We start from the raw sequence: 26,870 nt of genomic DNA on the forward strand, positions 1-26,870 counted from the left end.
AATTTGTTTTGTGTTTGAAAACTATGGCATTTACATTTTGCACGTCTGTGGAGAGGGAATAGATATAACATAACGCAGCCTCCACCCACATGGCTCATGTGTGTAGGTTAACATATCAATGCGGCAACCTACTGTATTATGCATTGTGACCGTAATAGCAGAAATAGGCTTGTTTAAGTTCTTTTTGGCAACACCTATGTATTTGTCTGGACTGTAAATAAAATTCATGCCCGTGCATGACCTGCATCACAACAAATTTAAACAAGTGCAAAGTGATGCTAAATTTTTAAAACAGCAAAACAGCTGGCATTGAAAAATAAGAAGACATTTGCAATTTAGATTCTGCTTAAATTCTGTGTTAGCTTCTCCCAAAGGGCTGACCGTGTCTGCATCTGATTACGGTTGCATGCATTCAATTAATAATTTGACAATGCCCGGCATTGATGTCGGTCAGCCAACGCTCTGCAGGGGAATAGATTGCCTGGGCCTGATATCCAGCCACAGCCTCTTAGCGAGGAGCAGAAACGATGAGCTCAGGCAGATTTCAGATACATAAGCTCCCGTGTGGAGCTGCGTTAATCCCCCCCCCTCCCTCAGGTGCAGCCGCTCCCGGGGAGGAACGCCACGGACTACAGCTCACCACCGAGGCTCGACCGCACTCTGATTAATGCACTCATCACTTTTTTTTCTTGTTTGTTTTAATGACAAGCATGTCCCTTGTGGGATGCTGGTGACTTTTTGCAAATACTGCTGATGCATTTGCTTCCACTTGTCACTTTCTATTCTTTCTTGTCTTGTGGAAGGACAGTTACCAAAAAACCCAAGTCTTTTGACATGGTTGGTTGTCGGGGGGGGGGAGGGGGGGGAGTGCAGGGCACCACTCAACACGTTATCCACCGGAGATGCAGGAAATACACGAGCAGAGGAAATGAGCAGTGATAAGATCTCAGCATGATGGGATGTGTTGTGCTTTGTTCATAAGGAATTCATCATTATGCTTTAGCCAGCAAAAATCCACTTGCCTGGTTTTCTCTGGACTTTTTACGTTTGCATTTGAGTTCTACAGCTTTTATGACAGATTACTATAAAGTTTTAAGAAATGATTCAACCACATATTTAGAATTTAGATAAACCAAAGAAATGTATTGTGGCTTCTTGAATTGCGGTTAATTTCTAATTTTAAGAACCGAAGTTGTTGAAATTGTTGAGGTTACTAATCAAAATTCAATCCTCAGGAACTTGCATATTTAACAACATCAAAAAGGTACGGATAGCAATTAATATGTTGGGAAATTGGTTGGCATTTAATAAAAATCCCTCAAAAATGTATGTAGAAAATGATTTATAGCTTGGATCAAAGAGTGAGGCCATTTTCAATACATGCTAAACTAAGAAAATACCAGTTGCAAAACAAACTTATTTGACAGCATCCTTTGCACGTGAACTTTTCATGGGGGTCATACATTTGTTGAGGTTATTTTGTTATCCAGCAGGATGGAGTCAGAGATGTCATATGCCTACAAAAAGATCCAGTGCGTGAGGTTTGAAAGGTAAAATGAATTTAATACTATTATAAGGAAGAAAAGGAACAGTAAAAGCAACATGAACCTTTGAGGTCACCAGATTGTTCTGCTAAGTACCACAGCGAATCCTGATTGACTGAGGACTGACCTGCTAATTATTATTCATATTATTATCTTTCATAATATACAGTAATTCTCCAGCGTAATCGCTGATCATCGTCCTGATAAACGCGGAGAGGGAAGAGTTGTGGTCATGCCACATTTGGCTGCCTATATTTGGTTGATGATTGATGATTTAAGTGGACAAATGATTCAGTGTGTTCAAATGTCCATTAGTAGTGTTACTCCTATTAGACTGGTAGCTTGGCACCTTCAGTGAGGGACCTCGTCAAAGTCTTTCGCTCCGTGTGTGTGTGTGAGTCTGTGCACTTCTTGTTCTATTGACACAAGTGCAGCTGACTTCTGTGGAATCTGGTCCAGAGATGCATTCTGCACACTCTCCGCTCTATTGCCACATTACATGGATAACTTACAAATAGCGCATTGATGCCACATTTCAGCCACATTCTGTCCTACTCTTGTATAATAAATGTTGTATCTCCTCTCCAGCCTGTCCCATCAGTTATGGCGAGCAAACTGGCCCATTTCCAGTGTCAAGTGATGGATCTCTGTGCTATCAGCGAGGCACTTTGAGCCCTTTAACGTAAAGCCGCGGCGTTTACTCAGCTCCTCGGGTAGCTTGCTTGTGATCAATGGCCTGCAGTCGGGACAGTGAATGGGGGCACAGATTGAACCACATCTGGGATTGGGATGCTGAATAACTTCCCACTCGACAGGGGCGACTCATGAATAATACACCAGGCAGCCGAGTGTCGCATCTCCTTTGGCCCCCTCGCAGGCAATGCTCTCCGTCCAGAGAGCGGGAGGTCAGGGCGGCTCCCCGGGCGCCGGAGAGTGAGGAGAACAATGGCTGAAAAAGTGACAAGGAACTACGCAGTGTGTCAAGGAGAGGAGCAAGATTTACACCAAGGATCATCGGGATTAAGTTTGTATAGATTTTTTTTTTTTTAATATACCGCGTAGGTTGAGATGGCAGAGAAAACTGCAATCAAAGACACGTCAGGGGGCATAGGGTTTATTTAGTTGGTATGTTGCATGGTTATATACTCTATTCGCAGGGTCTTTGCTAGTTTACACTGCAGAGAAATGGAGATATAGTACTATACTATAGAATAGTTTTAACAAAGTGAATCTCCAATGAAGCATTTATAAAGGAAATGTTTCTGTGGTCATGATTGTACAACCAGACTCATAATGCCTTTGACTTTGGTTCTGTGTGTTTGTTTGTTTGTTTTATTCTCGATGCATCACATTGTGTTTCGTTCGTGTCTGTTGTGTCAGTGATGAATACAGGCATCTTTCTTGTGTATTCATCAGACACGCTGAACAGAGCCATAAGTGCTGCTCTCTTTTGTTCATTTTTTAAAAATGAATTCAGTGAAAGTACTGCAGGCGTGTTTTGCTCAAGGGGATTCAAGGATATCTAAAAGGTCACTGTGGCAAAAACTGGGCTCACATCTTTAATGCAAATACGGTTAACGGAGCTCTCATTTTAGCAAATTGAGATCACCAGGTAGCTCGATGGCCGTGCTGCAGAAGCATTTGTCCAGATTTAATAATCATGATTGTAAATCTTTCCCCTTTCTAAGTCTGTGACGAGTCATCAAGAAGTTTAATGTGCTACACAAATGTTGGAGCTCTAAGTCGAACATGAAGAATTTCTAATTGTTCATTTAAAAAAGAAAAACATTCCACTTAAATAGACCCACGTTCATCTTAATGGGGAAGTCTTTTGGCTCTTGATTGATTGTTCAAATACCAATCAGTGCTGTTAAGTGGTGAACTCATTTTATTTCAATTCTAATAAATATTTGATATTCTTTACAAGCTACAGTTACTTTTTAGATTTAAAAATAAGTGCTAAGTTCATAAGCACAACCCATTTCTACAGATTTCCTTAGTATTGCGACCCATTATTGATGACCCCTTGGAAATGTCTGCCTTGTTTGGAATTCTCTTTGTTTCTCTCTGAACTGTTTTCTGAAGATTTCCCTTTTTAGATTTTATTTTATTTCAATGTCTTTTCAAATGATCCAGTATATCACAGCCAATCCCTCTAATGATTTCATATTCGATAATATATCAGTCTCAAAGGCTATTTTACTGTATAATTTAGTACATTTTCTTCTGTAGATTTACGTCAACACAATTTTAAGTATCTTTTAAATATTTCACACTGCTTTTTCCATCACTGCAGGTGACGAAGGGATGCTATTTGTTTTGTTTATCTGTGAGACAAATGTGTAATACCAAAAAAAACAAAGAAGAAATAATCAACCCTCCTGCGAGATTGCCGGAGGATTGTCTGCACAGAGAGCAAGGTGCATCCAGCCACGGTGGCTCTTCCCTTCCCCCCCCGTCGCCTTCACACACCGCTTACCCTGCGACATTTGGGACGAGTTTCTCACTGCTTGGCTTCTCACATCTTGGACACTGACACAAAATAAATGAAGACACCAAGAAGACTCAAGGTTCAGCGTTGGAAGGGGTTGGTGGTTGAGGTGTGAAACTATCGGGCTGTAAAATTGCCCTGGCAGCCGTGCTGTTGTTTCAGCATTTCATGGGGAGCTGCTCGGGCCGGCGTCCCTATCCTTGCCTGTTCGACGCCTTCTTCCCTTCATTTTTTTTTTTTTTTTTACTTTTGTTTTGCTGCCCATACGATTCCTGCTCCTCTCCGTAGAGGATGTAACTTCATCAAATACAGTTACAACCAGTCGGCTTCTACGTGCGCATCGTTTTTGTGGTTTGGCTTCCACGAACTGAGCTCCAAAGTGAACAGTCGAGTCTCGTCCTCTTGGTGAGAGAGAGAGAGAAGAGCGGACTTACGTTCACACACGTTTAATTTGTCCTAAAATGTCCAACTGTTCGCCAGGAGCTCTCGTTATTGGCATTAGGGAGGCTAATGGTCTGTGCGAGGAAGGTGTGAGGAGGGGGAGTCGGGCTTGGTGCTTCCTCCCGGTGGCAGCAGGGCGCTAAAGTCAGGCCTCGGAGAGAGGACAGACGTTGCACAGAGGGCCTCGAAAGACGTCAGGCTGTCACTGTGACGCCCGGGGTTTGTTATTAGACGCACGGGGTGAAACATAGGGACTATTCAAAGCAGCGTGCAGAGCAATCTGGCATCAGGCACATTGTTTTGATTCATCAAGTGCTGTTGTTTCACTAATTGGTTTTCTTACAGAAAATTGTACGTCTGGTAAGCTGGTAATTGGTGACATGTTTACGACTGTGGAGATTCTGTGCATGTTCTCTGGACAAGGACCCAAATCCAATTAAATACCCAATTTTAAAAAGGTTTGACAGTTGGAAAAAAACACTACAAGAGGAATCTGAGCAAAGTTGCAATATACTCTATTATCTATATTTGATGATGGTGTTTACTCATATTAGTTTAAAATGTTCTGCTCTTTCTTTTGGACCGCTTCTGAGCAGATGGCTGCACCGGCCTCGCCCCCCCCCCCCCCTCCCAAGTGTGTCTGAATCAAAATTCATTAAGCTAACGTTAGACTAGATTAGTTCCTCTGATGTTCATATAGGCAATTTCTTGTTATCGCCCGTGGTTACGAGCGGTGCAGACAGCTGCCTTGGTGCGCGCGGGGCGGCGTTTGTCCGCTCTGACGGGCTGCAGAAAGTCTTTGTGCCCGGAGTGAAAGAAATAAAAGTCTGAGCAGAGCCTCCCTCCAATGGGCCATGCCCGGTGTCGTCCTGCCCTGCGGTAAGGCAAGGTTATTCGGATGAAAGATGGTGTTGAGATTAGTGAGCCCTGCCCGAGCCCGTGGACGTCCAGCATGCTGCACTGCGTGATTTATGAGACTTGTGATATCAGCGGTCGCCACATGAATAAACCATGTGGCCAGAATTAAGCTCCTGTTAAACGACGCACAGCATTTTCCCAGGTGCATCATCCTCCCAAGTCGAATCCACAGCCGCTGAAGTTGTGCTGTTGCCGTTATGTTATGGCAGTTTGTCGATGGATAAGTGGGGCAGCTGGAGCTCGGAACCGTCGAAGGATTTTCTTAATCTTGTACCCACTACTAGTTACAGCTGAGGGGGGAATAGTTACGTGTTTCTTAATGGAGTGATTTAAAAAAAACAACTTTAATCTTCCAGTTCAATCTTAAAGTTGAGATGGTTTGACACAGTAGAATGTAACTCCACTAAATAATGCATTTCCATCGCATAATTTATTCAATACCATAATAGCGTGTTAAATTAAAATGTTCATATTTACACACTGTCCTTCTTGTTAGAATATTCCAGGGCTGAAACTAGTGCCGTTTATTATTCAGTTGTTTTACTGACTGTGTGAATATGTAGTGGAGACCTGCTGTACTCAAGATCAAGTTAAGAGATCCAATTACATAACATGTTTTTTGATGCAATTTTTACTCTTGAATACAATACGTGACGAGTAGTCCCGGGAAACCGAACCATGCTTAAGTATGAGTCTCGTCCACGCTCTTAATATGAATATTTGTCTTCAGTCCATCTTTACTCTAATGCTACATTCCTGATGCCTTACTATGTGTCCATTTCTGTAACTAACTATCATAATCACATGGCGTCTGGTCGGAGATTGAGAGACAGTGAAGGGAATCCTCAGCTGGATCATGTCAAGCTGCTAATACTAATCATTCACTTGTAATAAAAAGTAAAGTACCCAGGAGTGCATTTTTACAGAGATCAGGAATGAGACATTGCTGCATTGGCTGAACTTCATGCTGTCAGCATTACAGAAACACCCATAAATGCAGCGACAAACACCCTCTCGGGTTTTATGACCAGAGCAGGTGTTGTCTCTTTAAAGTGATGTGTGTAGGGAGGAGTACGACAAGAAATCCAGAAAGATCGCTAACTAGATTCTCCATTCTACTAAAGCACAGCGCACTATTTCATCTCCATTAAATACAGTATTTAATTGTCCATGGCGGAGGAAGTGTTCATGTGATCATTCTGTGTATTTTTTACTCTTTCAAGTAAAAATCCTCAATTCAAAATTGTCCCCTAGTAAAAGACAAGACAACGAATAATGAAACATGTCAGCTAGATTAGAGATAGAGATGAGAGAGTGAAACATTGTTGACAATGTCCCGCTTAAGTGCAGCTGAGGGTGTTTGGCCTTTTATTAATGGAAGTCGGACAAAAGAGCCGGTTAGTGCGAGTCGCCATAATGCCTGTTATTATTTCTACCTGTTTTAATTAATGATCAGACTTATATAACGTAGGAACCTTTTTGGATGGTACTTAAAGTTTTACAAGAACCTCTTAGGGATTGTTTACTGAAGTCCTCAGAGTGTTTTAACCTTTAATGTGTCCAGCTGGGGGATAAGAACAAAGTCAGCAAATGACCAAAATGGATGTGTGTGTGTGTGTGTGTGTTCAATTGAATGAGGAAGTGTGTCCAAACCTCTGACTGGTACTGTCTCGTTCATCCCCTTCATAAGAAATGAAGGAAACGGCTGAAAGTTATAGATCTGCTGCATGAACCAAGAACATCTTTCATACTAGAGTATACTTCATACTCATGACTTTATGAAACAACATTTACACTGGGACCATGCCTGGTTTTCTTCTCTGTATTGTGCATGTTGTGCTATCTAGTGTTTAAACTGTAATTTACTATCAAATGTTTGCGTTTTGTGGACGATACGGATCATTTATCTTATTAGTTTTAGAGTTATTATGAAATATTGGGGGGGGGGGGGGGAAGAAAAGTGCAATGCTTGTCTGAATATACATCTATACATTCCGCCAATCGGCACATTTCAAACATCACTCTGTACCCAAACAAGGGCTTTTACGCTCCGTTTTTGCTGTTGATTGCAGCCGGTTTTAGTTAAATGCTGATTTGTCTCTGTGTTTCTCCACTTGTCAGAAAACCAGCATGTCCCCTGACATATCCTTGTCCCCGTCCGTCACCTAGGTGTGCAGCTGAAGCCGGAGGAAGCCGTGTCTATGATGAGCCACGCCGTGGCCTTCCTAATGAGGCCTGACTCGTAATGACTCACAGACCCCAGCAGAAGACAGCGGTGGGCCGGCAGTGGGGGCTTATCTCATTGGCACTCTGTGCTGCGCGGTTACACCTGTAACCTTTTAGATCACTTCAAATTAGGTTGCTTGGGGAATCTTCACAGTAGTGATTACAAAACAGAGGGGCACTGGAGAAGTCTCATAAAAATGTATACATGAGCCCTCCGCTTGAATCCAGAGGAGGGGGTAGCGAGTGGGCTGCTTGTGCAGAGACATGTCACACGCAGACGCTGACGACTGATCAGGCATTCTCTCTGTTGCTCTAGACAAAATGGCAATACCAAGCAATGTTTCCGTTGACTGCTTTCCATTATGTAGATGTAAATTAACACAAGCAAGATGAAACTGAGCATCGTGATAAGTGAGCACATGACCAAGTCGAGGCTGAATAAGCAGCCGGGATCTATAGATGGGAGGTGGGCTTCTTTCTCCAGTGAGTCAGTCGTGCCTGCTGAGCATCATTCATGGAAGAGTGCATGTGCTGGTCAACCAGGGGACGGGGTGGGTAATTGCATTGCACTTTGATAAGTCACATGCCGGAGACACGTGGCTTTAATCATGCAAATGTCTCTGCTGTTAGGCAGTGCCGGGGACGAAGGTGACTCGCACTAATCAATGCCTTTCAGCAGGCTGGTGGTCACGTGTTAACCATCGGTATCCGTGTCAAGATTCAGAAGTCCTTGCTCGCACGTCCACTACCTCCTACATACACTGCCTCTTGTACTTGTGCAGGACGCACACACGGCAATTGTGTCTTCATCAGTGGCCTAAGAGATCTCACTATTTCAGCAGTTTCTCAGCAGGATCCGATGCGGCAGCTCTACAAGATGGTCCCCTCGTCCCAGTAATCAAAGTGGTGAGAAACAGGGAAGAAATTCATAGTGGGGGAATGAGGTCTCTGGAGAACATTTAGTTTGGTCTGAATAGAACATGTTTGAAGTGGAAACAGTAACAAGCTGTTTTTGTGGATGTCGGCAGACACAGGGGGCAAGAGGCATATTGATCAGACATGACTGCCTTATGCAGTTATGCTTCCACGCAATTAACAATGAACAGAAGTTCACTTCGACCCAGTGTACCACTGTTGAAAGTGTGTTGAACCTTTTCCCAAACATTCAAATGTTAAAATCCATATTAAAGCGTATGGTAGGGATCTGTATGACTAAAAATCCTTGTCCTTGACATTCATCTTTTTAAAGTCAACAGTCTGTTCTGCCGGCATGTGCTGTGCTGCACACAAATGACTAAGTGGAAGTAAACTGATCCAGCAGAGTATAACATTGGGCGTCGCATCTCAGTGTAATGACAACAACAGTAGTGACAACATGGACAATTTGCATTTGTAATCTTTAGCTTTTCTTTGTTGACATTGGACAACAAACAGCGCCTGCCTGCATGGAGCTTGAAGATTATGGGCTGCATAAAGAAATGCCGCCTGCTAAATAATACATTTTCACTACAAACGAAAATGCATAATTTTTGGAGCATATCAAGGGTTTGGGGGCCACATTTTAAAAGAACCTACATTTGTGACTTTAATCTCAGAGAAAGCTATAGACTGTATATCTAGGAAGTGGATGAAGTCATCATGAGGACGCCCATTGGTTTGTGGAAAGCCGGTTCGATTTGAAGCCTTGAGTTCATTTGGTCCACTTGGTCTCTTTTACTCTAAATGGGACCATAACGTCTCAACACAATGCTGTACTAATGAATAATTGAAAGCAGCTACTGAGGCCATTAACTAATGTTTACCATGGTTACAGAGGGATGAAATGAAGTGAGAAAAGCGTTCTGAACTTACGATTGGACATCTTTCCGTTGCAAGAAGAGTGACAATGAAAGAGAACGCACATTTTAAGACCCTCTGCATTGAATATTGCCCCCCTCCCCACCGCCGTTATTATTTGGGTTTATTGCTATAATGTCTCCATACAGTTAGGGAACTGAAAAAAAAAATTGTATTATGAAAAAGCACTTCACCACATTTGAGGAGAAGCTAAAAACCTACAGTTTACTGTGGTTTGGCTGAAACGAACCACAGTAAACGATACAAATTCAGCCAGTTATCAGAATACTAAGTTATGTCATTTCATTGATATATTCATGCTTGATATAGTTAAGATTTAATCAATTTGTTAACCAGCTGTATGATGGTGTGTCAGTGGACCAGATGATTTAAATTCAGTTTCTTATTCAGTCTTCCATTTCAATGACTACCCTAATGGGCCTTAATTATTCAATTAGCCAAGAACAAAAACTTCCGTTTTATGTTTTCGTATCTTAATTCAGAATTCAAAGCACCTGAAGGGCAGACGATTCTCCAACCTGCCCTCTGACCTTTTGGAGGAATCATTAAGAGCCATGAAGAGAGCGATAATAAACACATCAATGTCCTGTTCATCGCTGCATTATAATTCCAATAACCCTTGTGTACGCTTCTTTATGAGCACACACCGCGGCATCATGACACATTGTGGACCAGCCACTTGTAGTGCTGAAGTGTGAGCATAGTTCATTGTATTAGCCCCTCTTGAGTTGAATGTAGGCTTTTATTCCCGTGGGTGACGTAGTGTGTCTGTGGACACCAGGTAGGAGGGACACTGGAAAGTGGAATGAAAACCGCGTGGTTGGATGCGGAGGCTGCGCACAGTAAATTGGTTCTTTCAAGAGCAGCTTTTGTGAACTATATCCCAGTTGAGATTCTTGATCCCATAAGAAATTCATGAGTTTCGAGTGCGCGCATGCGTGCGAGAGCCAGCAAGGAGCATGTGTCTCGTGTGTGTCATCATAAGCTCATTATTTTTCTTTTCTCCCACAGATCTGCAACCTGCCATCACCCCTTCCAGCGAGCGTGCGTGCGAGCGTGCGTGTTGGGTCACAGCGGCACCTCTGTCACTTTGTGGTACCGGAGCCCCCTCAGCGTCCACAAAAGCCCGCCGCCCCTGCTGCACCCCCCTACCCACGCCCCCCCCGAGGACCACAGGCTGCAGGATTAGGTGAGCTTAGGGCCCCGTGTCTCTGGTCGCTCGGACTGGCTACCTCGCCACACATTCAGGATAATCCTAATTTGCTCACCTCTCGGCCTCCGGCAGCCGGCTCGGTGCTGAGAGCTCGTGAGGTTTGCAAAATGTGACAAGTTGCGAGGTATTTCAGCTTGTCCTTAGCCATTTATAGGAAGCACTGAGGGTGGTGGTCTAATAGCGGGAGAAATGAAAACGTTCTAGTCAATCAAGCAGGGTCCCTGCAGTGGTGCACCTGATGGTTTCATAGAAGGGCCTGAATATAAGAACAGCTGAAGCCCTTTAACGTGTATGCATGTCGATTAATCATCCTGTTAGGGAAATGAACAGGAATTTAACCTCTGCCTGTTCGGTGGAACTGGTACTTAGAGGAAGTGGAGGTCTGATTGATTTTCTGTCCCGTGTGAGTGAACTACATGCGGCTATCAATGCAGGAGTTGAACTGAACATGTGAATGCCTGTGTTATCGGATACGGTCACTCCGACATACTGAACAAACACAACGAAGAACGCGCAAGGCGCACTGCCTGTCGTGGGCACCATATGATCACCATACATTAAGCTATAAAAAGACACAAGTTTAAGTCAGTTTCCTCGTATTTATTTCTCCCGTGTTGGTTGTTTTCGACACGATGATGCAAGAGCGAGTTTTCTATTCGAACGAGGTCCGATAAGTTCAGTCCAGAGACACATACCAGATATTAGAAACATTCATGTTTCTGCTTTTGCATCCAGTCCTCATTGTGTCACACTTGCTTTGTCTCTGGTGGCGATGTGCTAAGGTAAGAGCGGCTTGTGGGGGGGTGAATCCATCACTGTCATGGGAGCCCGTTGATCATATGCACTCTGCCTACAGGTCTAATGAAATAACCTGCTGGTTTAGACAAATCTGTACCTCCGTCGGTGTCGGACACAACAGAGCATGTGTACTTTTTAGAAGGTCTTACTGAAAGAAAAAAGTACAGGATCAATTTCTAAGCATTGGCATGTACTGTAACAATCTTAGCTTGGAAATGATGTTAAAGCAATAGTTTGGCATTTTAATAAATGTGCTTATTCGCTCTGTTCAAAGGTAAAATCCACTTGCCGGTACCTGACATTCTCCCTCCGATGTAACGGCTGCACAGACGTTAGTCATAAGCCACGTGCCCACGATCCGCATGCATACTAATCTGCTGCTCAACCTTTTCCCACAAGTTCTTTCCATCATTTAGCTCTTTTAAATTTTTTAACTCTCATCTCTGAAACCATGATTCAACTCACATGGTCGCACATTTGTCCAGGAAGGTACCAGGCGGCTTCCTCCTGGTCTGAAAGGCGAAGCCAGCAAGGGGCAACTTGACTTAACGCGGGAATGTTTGCGTCTAAGTCTGCGATAAAATGCATGAATGAATACTGAATTACTTTTACCATCAAGGGTAAAATCCACCATAGATAAGAGTAGGGTTTAGGGCGTGGCTGACTGGTGATTGACAGGTCTTTAGCATGGCATTCTATGTGTGCTCCATGTTTTTGTCTTTGAACTTTAATCCTGTTACATTCTGGTTTTATTTTCACACTCCAGCTTTTATGCTAACCTAAGCTAACCGGCTTTAGCTTCATATTTACCACACAGACATGAGAGAGGTTTCCATCAAAACCTATTTCTAAAAAATCCCAGACTATTCCCATAAACGAGCAGAGGCATGTTGTGTGTTTTTTTTTTTCTTGCTGTGACTGCAAGTAGAAAATATTTCTTATTTCATTTTGAAAAGCGATTGAAGTGAAAGCCATTTGCTCCCCTGTGCCCCTCGCAGGGTGAAGAATGGGCTCGTCTGTTGCCCTGGCGGCCTTGCTGCTTGTTCTGGGCTTAACCCCTCATGTCGGGAGCCTGAACCCGGACGACCCAAATGTTTGCAGCCACTGGGAGAGGTGAGCATTATCCGCCTGCGTTTCCCGCCGGGCACCGTTCTACGTTTGAAGGTGAATTTGTTGGTGTTGAACAGCACTAAGGAACCTGGAACTTTTCCACTGCAAGTGCTATTAACTAAAGTTCCCAATCTGTTCCCGAATCTATACAGCAGTATATCGATCTCACACAGCTCATGTCGCCAAGCTCTCAGAGATGGGAGGAGCTGCAGCTTCAAATGAAATACGAAGGCAAATTGATCAGTGTACTCTGGTCCCGATCAATCAGCCATGGAGTCTGAATAATTATCAGTTGTGCTGGCCAGTGTCATCTATGAGAAATAAGCAGGAATCATTTCTCTCCTTGATACAAAGGGGAGGAAAGAAAGCGGTGAAGATATATGATCTGGATTATTGCCCGACCAAGGTGAGTGTACTTAGGGATTGTGGTTCCACCTTGTTGCCGTCGAAATGAATTCCCTAAGTGGCTCTGCAGTCGTGGCTTTGAGGTTCCGCAATATCCTCAGACCGCCTCCGGCTGCATATATCACTGACATGCAGCCCCTAAAAGCTCCTTTCAAGTTCTTTCTTTGCATATCTAACGTATTGTATTACTTCGATAGGGGCCGTGTCCATCGACAGGACCTGTGTGCTGTTGTTGTCCATTAGAGGCGAAAGCTATTCTTGGCAGAACTGCTCACAACTAATAGACATCTGAAGTTGCTGATTTGTAATAAACAAGTAATCACATTAATGAGCCTGTCATGTTTTGTAATGTTAAATTGAAAACTTAAAAGGCTCGTTGTCTCTTAGTTGTAGTGTAGTGTTGCTGAAGTAGCATTATGGAAATGGTCAATTTGAAGTGTGAATTTTCTCTGAATTTTTTATGAAGTTGCTTCCTCTTTTCTGTCTTTCAGCTACGCTGTGACTGTTCAGGAATCCTACGCTCACCCATTCGACCAGATCTACTACACCAGATGCACAGACATCCTCAACTGGTTCAAATGCACACGACACAGGTACCTCAGGAGGAGCATCCTTATTTGTTTTCCAGATTAGTTTAATGAGTGACTCAAACTCTTCTGTCCCCGAAGAAATCCAAGCCAAGTCATTGAAGGCCACAGCAACTGTCCTTGTTAAAGTAAAGTGCTCAGAGGCAAGATACCTCTGACTCTAATCATCTCACAGTAAATGTTTTAATTACTCCATTAAGGTTTATAGTGGGCATCCAACTTATCACTGACTTTTTACACTCCTTAGACTTACAAACATGCCAATAGCAGCAAAAAAGCATGATACCTTTACCCACTAGATGTTCCCTGCCCTTCAGAAAGGGTCATTTCTTACATCGCGTCGCTGTCTGTGTGTTTTCTCCAGGATCAGCTATAAGACGGCTTATCGGCGGGGAGTGAGGACCATGTACAGGCGCCGTTCGCAGTGTTGCCCCGGTTACTTTGAGAGCGGAGACTTGTGTGTTCGTGAGTACGCTTTGATGACTTTTTCACGTTATTTCTGCCAGAGTTTTAGAGAAGAGGAGTAAATATTAGGATTGGGATTGTTAATGTGGGTGGCGTGCAGATGGACTGTACCTCCCTTGCAGGCCACCACATCACCCCCCCCCCCCCCCCCCCCCACCCACTCTTGTCTAATCCTCTCTATCATGAACAACCAATGCTCATGCTGCCACCATCCATGTGTTTTCTCATTTTAAGATGATTGAGGCACAGTAGGCCGCTGCCTGCTTTGACCTTCCACTAAGAGTAATTTAATTGAAGTTGTATAACAATGATAAAAATTAACGAGCCAGCAGGGTCCTGGTTACACCATAAAACCACCCTGAAATTCAATAACATAAGAGGAGCAGAAGCCGTGTAAAATTGCTAGCAATGGACTGATAACAACCATTTGCGTCGTTTTTATGTCTTCATTAATGGTCATTGATTTTGATTTTTATTTACTCACATCAAACTGAATATTTCCCCCCGTTGGCCAAATAAAAACGGATCATATAGCTTTTGAGAGTTACATTTCTGATTTCCTCCCCTCAGCTAATGTTTTATTCCCTTTAAGTCAGATTAGAATCACATTTGAACGTTTTCTTAGATTATTTGCACCACGGCGGAGTTACTGACGCCGTGACTGCAGCCATGTGGTTGTGCTCCCCTGACCACAGCTCGCCGTTTCCTTGCCTCCACTTTACTGGCCTGCGGGGCAGCAGAGCACCGGGAAGCCAGCCAGCAAAGAATAAGAGCTGGTGTGATTATCAGGGTCTGGAGGAGGGAAGCACAGATTGATCAATAATGTATTCATTAACTATTTAACTGTCAATGGAGCTATTTGTTCATGTGCCGCCTTTTCAGGGGTGTTAACCAGGTGAATGTCACTCTTAAATCTTGTTTCAAGAAAAAAACTGTGATATTATGTCAGACCGAGAGTGAAACGAAGCGTCCTCCCGTCTCTCAGGTGAAGCGGGGAGACTGAGTTGATAGGGGCCGAGAGGGCAGTTTTGCTTTCTGCTGCCTTTGCAAACTGTTACACCCCTTTTAATCCTAGCGCTCTCAATACAAGGATTAAGAGATTTGTACTCCCCGAGCCTTTTTGCATGGAGTGACAAAAGAGTGCAATTGGACAGCAAATCGACCCGAAATGAACTCAAGTCGTCTATTTCAGGAATACTTTGTTCTTTGCTGAAAGTAAAGGGGTGTATTGTAAGTTGATTGTAGCTTTCTTCGTGAAATCGATTTCATTAAAAGGCCCAAATACTGCAGAACAGTGTTCGCCTCTCCATCCCGCTGGTTTGTTTTTTTGCCATATTGCAGGACATCATCGCTTAGCTCAGATGAGAGATGTATGTATAAATGAATGTGAGGGTATGAAGACCTTGAATGTACCAAAATAATCACATCAACGCACACACAGCCGAGTACTAACGGCTTAATCAGCAGCATGATCTTTAAGGATGTTTTTTCCTCAGTTGGTTGTTTTGCTGAGGTCATCGTCTAATGTCCTCTCTTCAATAAGTTGCACTTTAATCCGTTTCTTGTTAATTGGCTGGCTTGTCATCAGTTATTTGACCTTTGATCTGGCGTGAATCATTACCTTAGTCTGTAACCAGCCTATGTAGTGAAAGGAAGGAGCTCGTTTCCCTCATAATAAGCGTGATTATTACAGTGCATGAGGGGAACTCGCTAATGACAACAGCTCGTAATATCTTCAGAGGCTCACAGGCTTTGCAGAGTTATGAGTCCCTCTTTCTGCAGTTCATTTAGGTCAGCTGACTCCTGCATGACTCTTGCCTGTCCAGTGATGCAGTGTAATTCTAAAAATGATTTAGGCGGCAGAATTAATCAGGTTTGGGAAGATGATGAGATTTTTCACCAGAAAGGGATTCGGTGCCTTTTGATTTCATGTTCATTTTTGGCTTTGTTGCAGTTTTTTTGATAAATCAAAGACTGTTTTTAAAATGAATCATCTCTGTGCTAGATAGAGGCACGAGGAAGAAGCTTTAAGGGAGTTGTTTGATATGTTATGTAGGCATATCTTTGAGATTGATTCATCCATCAGCTTCATCACAATGTTCCGCATTTTGTTCACTTCATTTTCACCTCGGTGTACTACAAAACTCTACTGCTGCAAAAATCACAAACACAATTTCACTGGCGGGTTTTTTTCCCCTGACTGCAGAAAAAACTACAAAAACAGGGAGAGCGACAGACAGAATATATATTTTATCAGACATTTCAAAAGATTGTAGTTTGGTCAAAAATATTGAATTTATTAACACCGAATGACAATCACCAATTAGCTCCATTGTTCCCCGTTCTGATAACACCCCGAATAATGAGTTAGATTAGCCTTTTATCCAGATGAAAGACTCAATTTTCCAACAGATTCCTTAGACATGAGTTAAGCAGAGTGATTCATGAATTTCAATTAAAATGAAAGACTTACCTCCTCCTACTTTATTATGCGATCCCCTCAGAACACCGGTTCAGATCTCAGGAGAACGGTGCGCTTTATCCTTTCTCCCATATTCAAAACTTCATTTCCATATTTCATTTTTTTTCATATAAAGGATGTGACACATCTGCATTTCCCTTCTCGCTGATACGAATTTGCTGATTGAAAGTAAACGAAATCAACTCATCGTGGTGACATTGAATTCGTCTCCTATTCTCTTTGAATACTTGGCATACGGTGGGCTCATTGATTACAGGTATAGTCAAACTCACACCTTCGTCAGCATAAAATACTCAAGCTCTTGTCCCTTTTCTTTTTCCCTGCCTCGCTGTAATTAGGCAGTTTCTACCGGAGTACAGATGCTGAGAAATCTCTCCTAAATTATCTTTCAATCTCTGGTTTACCATTTTTGCCGCGGGAGCATTTCTGCGATTAGCACCGGCATGTCGGTGTTTGGGATTCACTCCTCTCCCTCCTCTCCCGCTGCATCCCTCCCGCTGCCGGTGGATCTTAATCGAAACCTGATTGAGTGATAATCTATAGTTGCAGTGTTGGGGCCTGCCGCCAGCTCTCTACTGACCCCTTTGCCTGCAGGATGAGCGCCATAGTGTTGCACACAGAAATGGCGAAAGTGCCTCAGGGCGTACGATGAAAGACGCTGCTCTCCTGCCCGCCTTTCATTTTTAAAAGGGCAAGAAGCTACAACAGAAGCATGGCTTGGATAAAGCGTGTGATCAGTGCTGATCAGTTAAGGCCACGGTCTGACTGTTCTTCTGCCCTTGGATTGTGTATCATCCCCCCACAGGCTGTGTTAGCGGGCTGCTGATTCCCATCAGTCGGGGTTACTCTCTCGTTGTTTTGGCCTGACTGTCAAGAGCTTGTGTGTCTCAACCCCGCTGGCCAGATGACCTTGGCCGCCACAGATGTATTCATACTAAGTGCCCATTTTTTTTTTTTTGGATACTTCTTCTCTGCTTACATACAAAACCTGGCACTGTGGCAAAACAAAACAAAAAAAACCTCCATGTAGGGCACCGTATTATCCAGCTGAACCAAAGCAACTCTTGTGAATACGCTCCCAGGAATACTAATGGCGACCCAATCAATCGGGGGCCCTGTTGGTCGATGTGAATGATCAAGAAAACTGCACACTCGGTAAACACCGAGGTACCTGGACCTGCTACTTTAAGGCATCACCGTATGACAAAGCAGCGGCTGATCAAATTAGAGGGGATTTATAGCTTGTTCTTTTATGGCTCAGCCTTCTGATAACAGCTCATTGTGGGAAGTAAAGCTATGTGATAAACAGAGACGTTAACCAAGGACTCAATCTACTAAGAAATCATTGGGCCCAGTGTCAAGTGGTACAGATGGATGTTGAATATGAGCGTCATGGCTAAGATTTAGTCCCCTGATGGTATTAGGGCGATATTGAGTGTTCAATTTTATGGGCCATTTTCTTTCCGCTGTTATCTTGGTGGTTTTCATTATGCTGTTTACTGGCGATTTAATGATGTTTTACACTCTGCATGCGTGTGTGTGTGTTTTAACTCAATTACACACTGGTGTCTGTTGTCTTTGTGTGTCCCAGCTCTTTGTACAGAGGAGTGCGTCCATGGTCGCTGTGTGTCTCCTGATACCTGCCTGTGTGAGCCCGGATGGGGCGGACTGGACTGCTCTAGTGGTGAGTGCACTTTACTCCCAAACTCCCCATTAGTCACTTGGACTCATTTCTTTCCAAATGGCGTTCACAGCCAGTTATTCCATAAGAATTCATAGTGAACCCTTCAACTGTTTTCGCCTCGATGTGCGTCTATCTCAAAGCTGCTCTCTTCTTAGCAAACACAGCCAATGGAACAGGTAAGTCACAATGAATTCATTTTCATTTGCTGGAAGTGGAAGTGATTTGCTTGATGAATATAGCGGACGGATGGATGGTTGCATCCCCCTGTTTCTACCGAGCTCTCTGTTACGGTCTTAATCATGATTAGACCGGTGCCTGTGACTTGGAACCGTGGATCGATGCCAAGCTGAAACAAACCGTTGCGCTGGCCTTTCTGTTTACTGGGGTTTCCTTCCAGCTCCCAGAGCTCCCCCAGCTGCTCTGCTAAGGGAGGGTGGAGGCAAATCCATCGTGCAATCAGCTAAATGCTAGAAATGAGTCATTGCGACCGGAGAGGCGGAAGTCATTGATTTACTCCTTTTATGATATTTATGCCTGCAGAGAAACAGTGCATGTGCATACAGGAGGGCAGTGACCCAGTCAACATTTTTGACCTAAAATTCGTAACTTCATCTCCCATTTGCATTTAACTGTTATCGCCCATTGCATATGTATGAATGAATAATGGCGGCCAAAATCATATCATCACTGTTATTGTACAGATTTTCATTAGCAGGAGAGCCATTCCCTGATTAGCAACTGTGTGTAAATCAGCCCGTTGGCGGCGGATTCATCGGCATGAATGACGAGTCTGAGCTGAGCTGCTGCTTCTCACTCCTACAGACTGGTGAGGGTCCAACGGTGGGCATGTGAGGTTCAGGGCCCCCGGGGACTCTTCTCCCACTCTTGCTTGGTTAGGAGTGCAGCCGTGTGTGCCTTCAAGCCTGCAGGTGCTGGGCTAATCCACCTTATTAAAACAGACTTGATGATTGAGACAGAGGCATTATTCATAACTTTAGATTTCCATATCAGGCATGATTCCAGGCTTTCTCATTTACGAGCTTTCATCTGTAGAAATAAGGAATGTGTGCCAATTTTTAAATTAAATCTGCCCTCTTTTTCCTTCATGTAAATTGTTCAGCATGGATTTTTTTTTTTTTGTCTTTCACGGTAAACTTTTCTTCCAGCCAGCTCAGGTAGCCGATGTGAACATCAGTAGTCCTTGTGTTAGCGGACTCGTGCACAATATATTGGTCGGCTGGGCTAAAAAGCACACTTATAACTTTTATTCAGTTCCAACACTATCAATGCCATGCTTTATTTGCTGTTCATTTTACCGCTATTATGTTTGAGTTGAGGTATTTAGGCTCACATAAAAATCAATCCCCTGATTCCAGGGCTGGTGAGAAGGCAAAATGAGCTGCTCACGTGATGTGTATGTAAAAGTGTGAATCCCAGGAGATAAAGAGAAGCCGTGGGATGCTGAGCGGCGTGAAGCCAGTGATCTGGAGCCGCATCAAAGGCTTGGACCTTGTTTCTTGAGCAGCGCCCACCAGGAAGCACTTTTTGAATATGGGTCAAGTGGTGAAAATAAAGAGTGGGACTGTTTGAGGCCGGAAGAGAGAAGGCGAAAAGGCTGGGATGGTATAGGCTGTGCTGAGTGCGGCAGCGAAGGCTGCAGAGGGTTTTCCACCTGCTGGTGTCCGCCCGCTGTAGCCGTTAAACACCGCCGCTGAGACCGGGCCTGCCCTGTGACCCGCCTGGAGCCCCGCGGTGTCTTAGGCTCTCGTCAAGGACACACTAGGAGATAAAACAGCAAAACGCGACGTTTGAAGCTGCCTGTTGTTTGCAAATGTTATCTGGTTCTACATCTATCGCGCGCGGATTTGAGCATTCCGAGTTGAGGTTGTGTTTTCCCAGTAGAGTCATGAATGATTCATTGTTGTTGGTTAGTGGGATTCCTCTAATGCCGGGGTGTTGTGTTTGTGGAACGTGGTCTTCAACATGTTTCTCTAAGCACATGGCGTTGAATTGATCTTTTTTTATTTGCTTCCTTAAAGCGCTCGGGGCATCAAAGCGGCGCGGTGTCATGTACCGGTTAACGTTTGCATTGTCTGCTTCTCTCTGCTGTGCTTGCCGTGCTGTTTATATCATGTTGAAATGAACTGTCCTTTTTGTGCCACTGTGTGTGCTTTGTTTTGTCAGTCGGGTTTGTCTTCAAAAACAACGTGGTCGTCGATACGTTTTTCGCCATGTTAAAAAAAGAAAAAAGATCTCAACAGCAGCCATTTTTGCGAAGGCAATTTATATAGATGGAGCTCGGCTTATGGGACCGAACAGTATGTCTTTAGTCATTTGAGTTCACTGAAGTATAGTTCTAGAGATTGCAAAAGTAGTTATACTATTGGGTGTAGTCTGCAAAAAATACAGTATGTTGCTGTAAAAAGAAGAAAGCAATATGAGATGAAATGGGATATCAAAACTTTGAAGAATATTATGAGTTCATTGAATGAAAACAATATGAGTTTCTTTCTTCTCTCTGAGTTCAGAGTTTTCAGTGTTTCCCTCTTGGATTCGGCTTTTTTTCTCGTTGCGGTGGAAATGTTGACACAATTATGCAGAGATTAAAAAAAAACAATAAGTGTCTAATAACTCCAAGGAGTTTAGCTTTGTTAACCGAAAAGCATCTTTTCTGTTTGAGAAAGAAATCTATCACACTCCACAGTCAAAACTAATGTGGTGGATCAGCCGTGGTCCATGAGGTAACATATTCCTCCCTAATGTATTCAAACGATAAGGCAGCCACTGCTGCTGGTGCCTTACACATGGTTAATTGATGAATGTGGCCTATAAATACTTATTTATGGGAGATCTCACGCGACAGAAGGGGCTACTACTGCTCCTTATTTCATGTCTATTGTAAACTACAACAGTGGGAGTATTCATTATTAAGGCTTTAAATCTGTTATTGGTTTCATTAGATATCGAAGTAGGCTTCATTACCTTATTCATTTGCAGATGAAATTTCTCCGACCAGCGGGGACACGATATGAAAGACTACGCACACCAAAACTGTGCAAGTAAACTTCATTTTGGCTGCAAAGACACACTTGAGAGGCCTCCCTCTGGCATCCGTCGGCAGAATTTACACGTTATTATCAGAAGTGCATCTGAGCCAGATGGTTCTTCTCCAATCCTGCAGCAGCAGGACATTGACATGCATCGCTGTCAAAGACCAAAAGACTGTGAATTACATTCAACGTTACAGAGACGCACACACAGATTTACATCCCTCCCCCTCCTTCCCCCTCTATGTACGTATGTGCCATCGAATGTGGAGAAAAGCAACAAGTCCCTTTTATTTAACCATTGGGATCGTTTGAGAACAACAAAAAAACTGCAAACAACAAATCTCCACACCAACTAAAAAGAGGAGTCTGAATCAATTGAATTCCTCATTACACCACCATGTTAACGGGGAGCTATAAATATTCTAACATTCATTCAGAAGGTTCCTTGTTGCCTGTAACAGTCGGCGCAGCCTGCCTCATTCATTCTAATAGATCAGAGCACCCAGCAAACCGTATTTCTTGCGGGGACAGAAGACGGGCCGATCTATAGTGCCGAGTGGAACGCAGTCACTTGTACGCGTGTGTGTGAGTGTTCATCCATGAAGCCCTTCTGTGCCGACGGAGCTTTGTTATTGCTGCAGTCAGTTTGCACGGGCTCATTCTACTCTCAATATCACCTCATTTCTTTGGCGCTTGATCGTACTGATGAACTGAAGTTGGTTCTACCAGTTAAAAAAAAAAAAAACCCAAACCAAACCAGTTTATTACATGTTTATTAGTGTAAATCTTTAGTCCCGAAACACACACATGCATTAATTGGGTCTGCTTAGGTTGTGTGTTACTGGTGAGACACTTGGATACAAAACAATACAAAAGGCTTCTCGGACGTCACAACTCTGAACAGAAACGACTTCAAGATATCATGGCAGTGTGTTTCACGGTAAGGCACAAACAATTCAGACTTAGAAACAGTAGAAATACAGTTATAGCAGGAACACGTGCTTGCATGTGTTTCGATCGCTGTGCAATGATCTGTCAAACTGCAGTTTGCAAAAGTTCAGCCGGGCTTAATCTTTTTTGCCAGAGCCCTCCTGTGATAGCACGCAGGCCCTCTCACGGGACTGACCTTTTTCAAATGGAGGATCTTTTTCTCTTTTTTTGGACAGGGCAACCGATTGTCTGGACGCAGCTTCATGCATGACTAAATAAAAATGGGTTTCACTGCAGAAATGCATTGGAATGTAATTGCTACATAACCAACGGAACTAAAAATGCTTTAATAACAATGACTGGGATCTCCTTAAAAATACACTAGTGTTTACACTCGTTAAATGGAATCAGATATCTTCCATTGATTACAAACTGCATAAATACGGCTCTACAAACACTAAAACACTGATTTTCTCCATGTTTGCATATCTATCAAATATTGTCATACCCAGATTTACAATCAAGCCTTATTGAGGCTGATTCTTTGCAGTAGTGGTTGGCATGAGAGCCACGTAGCTACTGTACTAAACTGATTTTGATGCTGCGGTGGCTGTTTGACTAGAAAGACGTTTTTTTTTACTGCACGTTTTATGACCTTTTGCTGCGTCCGGCCAGCAGAGGTCAATCGAGACGTTTCGCGTTGTCCATCTTTACATACAATCAATACACGCATGCAACCACATCCTGCTGGTGCAAAAAGTGAAGAAGACTGCACGCTGGATACAAATAATGCATTATATAGAGTCTAAAAGAGTTTTATAATGAAAGAAATACTGATGGTGGCGGTTAAATGCATCCAACTGAACTGTGCGGATGCTGAGGCTGTGATCTTTAAAGATGTGACTCTCATGTTGCTCATCTGACTTATGTGTGGTGCAAATCACTTCAGCTGACTGACGGTGAGCCCATCAAATGAATTGTGGCCCACACTTTGGAGCTCACAGCCTTCTTTAATGCTGAACACACACGCACACACACACACACACACACGGACACACAGAGACACAAATCGCCGTCTCTGTGAAAGCGACAACTCCAATCATTTGAAGAGGTTTCACATTAGCATCACGCACACATGCATACATGTCTTTTTAACATTTTCTCACCATGTAAGGCTCATTGGCCCAGTATTCAGATTGACTTTGCCCGGCTCTGAAGATTTTTTTGTACCATCCCATTAAGCAGGATTTATTGTTCCCCAAGAGCTCACTGCTCCATTACCTTTGGGAGGATGCCGAAAATGTTTGTGTGTGTAGGTGTGTGTGTGTGTGTGTCTGTGTGTTTCAGTCTGTGAGTGCACCTTTTCTATAACCTGAACCCAAAAAGCCGATGAATATAACTGCACACGGTGGCGAGGGTTAGGATGATAGGACCATTTTGAACAGAAAAGAACCAGCATCCAGTCCCACTGGTCATTATCACCGGGATGCTTGTTAGTCCGTACGAGAGAGAAGACACTACCTAAGAGTCTGCATAGATGGCTTGATTTAATAAGGACATTAAAAAGCCTTATCTCATGTCCTTAAGAAAAGGTCAGGGTGTCTAAAATAGCTGGAATGCTATGATAACAGTTTAAAGAGATAAGATATGTCCTGAATACCAATGAGGATAAAAGCTGTTTTAGGCTCATTTCACAGTCTAGAAGTCACACCTGATTTTTTGGTCTATTGCCGTGTTTATGAAGTTTGTTTGCAATGATTAAATACCTTCCCAGTATTTTCATTATATTTTTAAATAGCATTCTATTATCTTTTTCACATTTCGGTGTTTGGTAGAGATATTTACAGGCGACGGATGCAAATGATGGTGAAGTCTTCCCAGCGGTACCAAATGTTTTACGTTCAGTCCTTGAATACATTCCTGTATTCCATTTAAACTGAGTCAGTACAAAAGAAAATTGGAAAACCCTTAAAAAAGTGTTTTCTTTTGAAGTTGTCAGTCATGAAGACGTAAACTGCTACTGAGATATTCACTTTCATAATTTCTTTCCTACCTTTAGTAATCATCTCACAGCTTCTGGAGCTTTGAGATGATTACCTGGAATCCGGTAATCCCGACCGTGAGGTTGGAAACCACAAATTTTGGACCCTTTTGACCAGCTAGAAAATAACAAGGTCTGCCTGTAGTGCCCACATCATCCTTTTGTTGTTGCTGTTTAAAATACATCTTTAATGGCTAGACGCCTTGAAGAAAGGAACAAAGAGTAGGGAATCACTTGAAAGACGTAAACGGATGAAATGACTCCTTTCTGATCCACTGATCTAGAGTAAAGTCTTAAAAAGTCCATTTTTTGCAGTATTTCTCCTGCAAGGTGTGTGTGATAAACACCCGTCTCGTCTCTCAGGACCTCGGGTTTACGATCATTTCGGTCAGAATAACAGCTTGAGGTGTAACTCCGTTCTTGGGTATCCCGCCTGCCCTTTGGGAGCTTTGTTGAAGTGTCCTTCGTTTGCTTTGGGAGTGGGAGCATATTAGCAGTCTTTCTCAGATCCTCTGGTGCACCTGCAATCTCCTGATGTTTAACCCTGGACTTCATTGGAGTGTTGCAGTGATTACAGGCCGTCCTGAGGGACATCGATTGTCCTGCTCCTCCTAGGCAAGCCCCACACAATGCTGACGAATGAACTCGTGGCCCTGCCAAGTCCAATTAACTGTCAGTGCCGCATCGACGAGCTCCTCGGTTTGTTGAGAGTGAAGAAAAACAAACTTTTAATCAAATTTGCCTCCGGGCCCTGGGGTATTTGGGGTTGTATTTTGCATTCCACTGTGTTCTGCCTCGCCTGCAGTCGTGCCACGCTCCCAGAAGGTTATATTGCATGTTGTTTGTGCGAGATAGCAGAAGTCCTGCACCTTACTTTAATGACGACCGTCTCTCGCCGCCGTCTGTGACCGATGAATCAGCCAGCGAGAGTATTTTATTATTATACAGTCACAAAGGAGAAAAAGAATAGGAAGCTGGGTCAACTCATACAAAATGTATTGGCCCACTCTGGTATTGTTTTGCATCAAATGCATTGCTTTGGTCTGTGAAATCACGGCAGTCGAGCGTATCTTTGGAGTGAGTTTACAGCCTTTTGTCACCAGAGCGGCTTCTGTCGCTGACGACCGCCACCGTATATAATGTAAAAAAACACCAATGACTAGTTGATCAGTAAAAACTCAGGTTACAGTTTTTCTCAAAGCACTAACATCTTCACAAATACCCTCTGCTAATTCTACCAAGGACGAGATTAACAAATCTACTCTCCTGTTCTCTGATTAGCCTAATGGAGACATTAAAAGCCAAGAAATTCAATTAAATTGTTGGCTTCTTCCACAAAGAAAAAAGGGAAAAGGACAAAACGCAAAGAGACTCTATCGCGTAGCCTGTGCGCTAAGTGGAACAAAGAGATGCACCTTGGGATTCAAACGCACGACAAAAGGGCATCTGGGTGATAAGGATTAAAGGAAATTCTAGAGGAAATGTAATCATTTCCAGACACAAGAATGCATTCATGAGGAGGCAATCTGTGTTATACAGAAAGTGATCCAAAATGAGTTGAAAAAAACAAAATACACCCAACAAAGAACAAGGTCAATGCAACTGAATTTGTCTTTTTGCATAATAGCGCCGAGCCTGTGTCTCCATGTCTCCACGTCTGAGCAGGAAAGGAAGACCTATAGGAGTTCACCATAGCGTCAACTTCATTAAGACGCATCATTTGAATTAAGATGGATAAAAGACAGAAAACGCTGACTTACTGGTTCAGGCGCCTGCATTCTCAAAGTGACGAGTGCCCCCATGAGAAATTAGATTTGCAAAGAAACACCATGTGATTGTCTGAGCTTCACGCTTTAAACATTATCTAGTATTATAATTCTAGGAGTCACTTCTTCTCCAAGCGAAGGCGTACTTGTGAATGACAAAATCACCCTCAGCCAACGGACAAACACAACAGAGTTAAGGTCCATGGATCAATATCACCGGTCCTTGCTGGGACCTGAAAGAGGGTTTCCTATAGGAACGTTCTGTCTGATGTCCTCTGTCTGCCCTCAAACTCGAAAAAACTTCAATTCAATCAAAAATGATTAGTGATTAAATCTTTTGTTGCCCTTGTTTTAAATATTTTAAACTCTTTACCGTCACTCATAGTGAACGTCATGTGGACTGAGATTTAGGATTTATGCCCCATGCTGACAGGTGCTGGAACCTCCTGCTCTTCCCAGATGGCTTGATTCATTTCTTAGCAGCCTCTTTAATGTTGGTATCCCCCCCCCCCCCCTTTCTCTTTCTGTCACACACACACACACACACACACACACACACACACACACACACACACACACACACACACACACAAACACACACACAGTACTGCCTAAGTTGCTGTTGTATACTTTTCCCTTCACTTTGACTTTGAGAATCGGGGAGAATAATTCATGGACCTCAGCGAGTTTCACAGACTGAAAGAACAACACTGCTTTCAGAGCCAGCGGTTCATTTGAGATTTTTGGGGTGCGTATTATCCTGGAAAGATGGTGGTATAAAGGAAAAAGCCTGAAATCTACAGTTTTTTTCTGTTAATCAAAGGCTAGAGATGTTTTCCCGTTTCGGGCCTTTCATAGTCAT

The 26,870-nt window shown here is 43.3% G+C and overlaps 1 protein-coding gene across 5 annotated transcripts in view; it reads left to right on the forward strand.

Moving 5' to 3' along the window:
• megf11 (multiple EGF-like-domains 11) overlaps positions 1-26,870 on the forward strand; it is a 60,146-nt gene that overhangs the window by 3,505 nt on the left and 29,771 nt on the right. For all 5 annotated transcript variants that reach the window (XM_040163452.2, XM_078083431.1, XM_078083434.1 and 2 more), the window contains exons 2-6: positions 10,489-10,666; positions 12,487-12,601; positions 13,495-13,596; positions 13,955-14,055; positions 18,129-18,221. In XM_040163452.2, the coding sequence (XP_040019386.2) occupies positions 12,495-12,601; positions 13,495-13,596; positions 13,955-14,055; positions 18,129-18,221 (403 nt within the window). In that variant the 5' untranslated portion in view covers positions 10,489-10,666; positions 12,487-12,494. The remainder of the gene's footprint in view (positions 1-10,488; positions 10,667-12,486; positions 12,602-13,494; positions 13,597-13,954; positions 14,056-18,128; positions 18,222-26,870) is intronic.

This window comes from Gasterosteus aculeatus, chromosome X, assembly GCF_964276395.1.
Source record: "Gasterosteus aculeatus chromosome X, fGasAcu3.hap1.1, whole genome shotgun sequence".
Lineage (NCBI taxonomy): Eukaryota > Metazoa > Chordata > Actinopteri > Perciformes > Gasterosteidae > Gasterosteus > Gasterosteus aculeatus.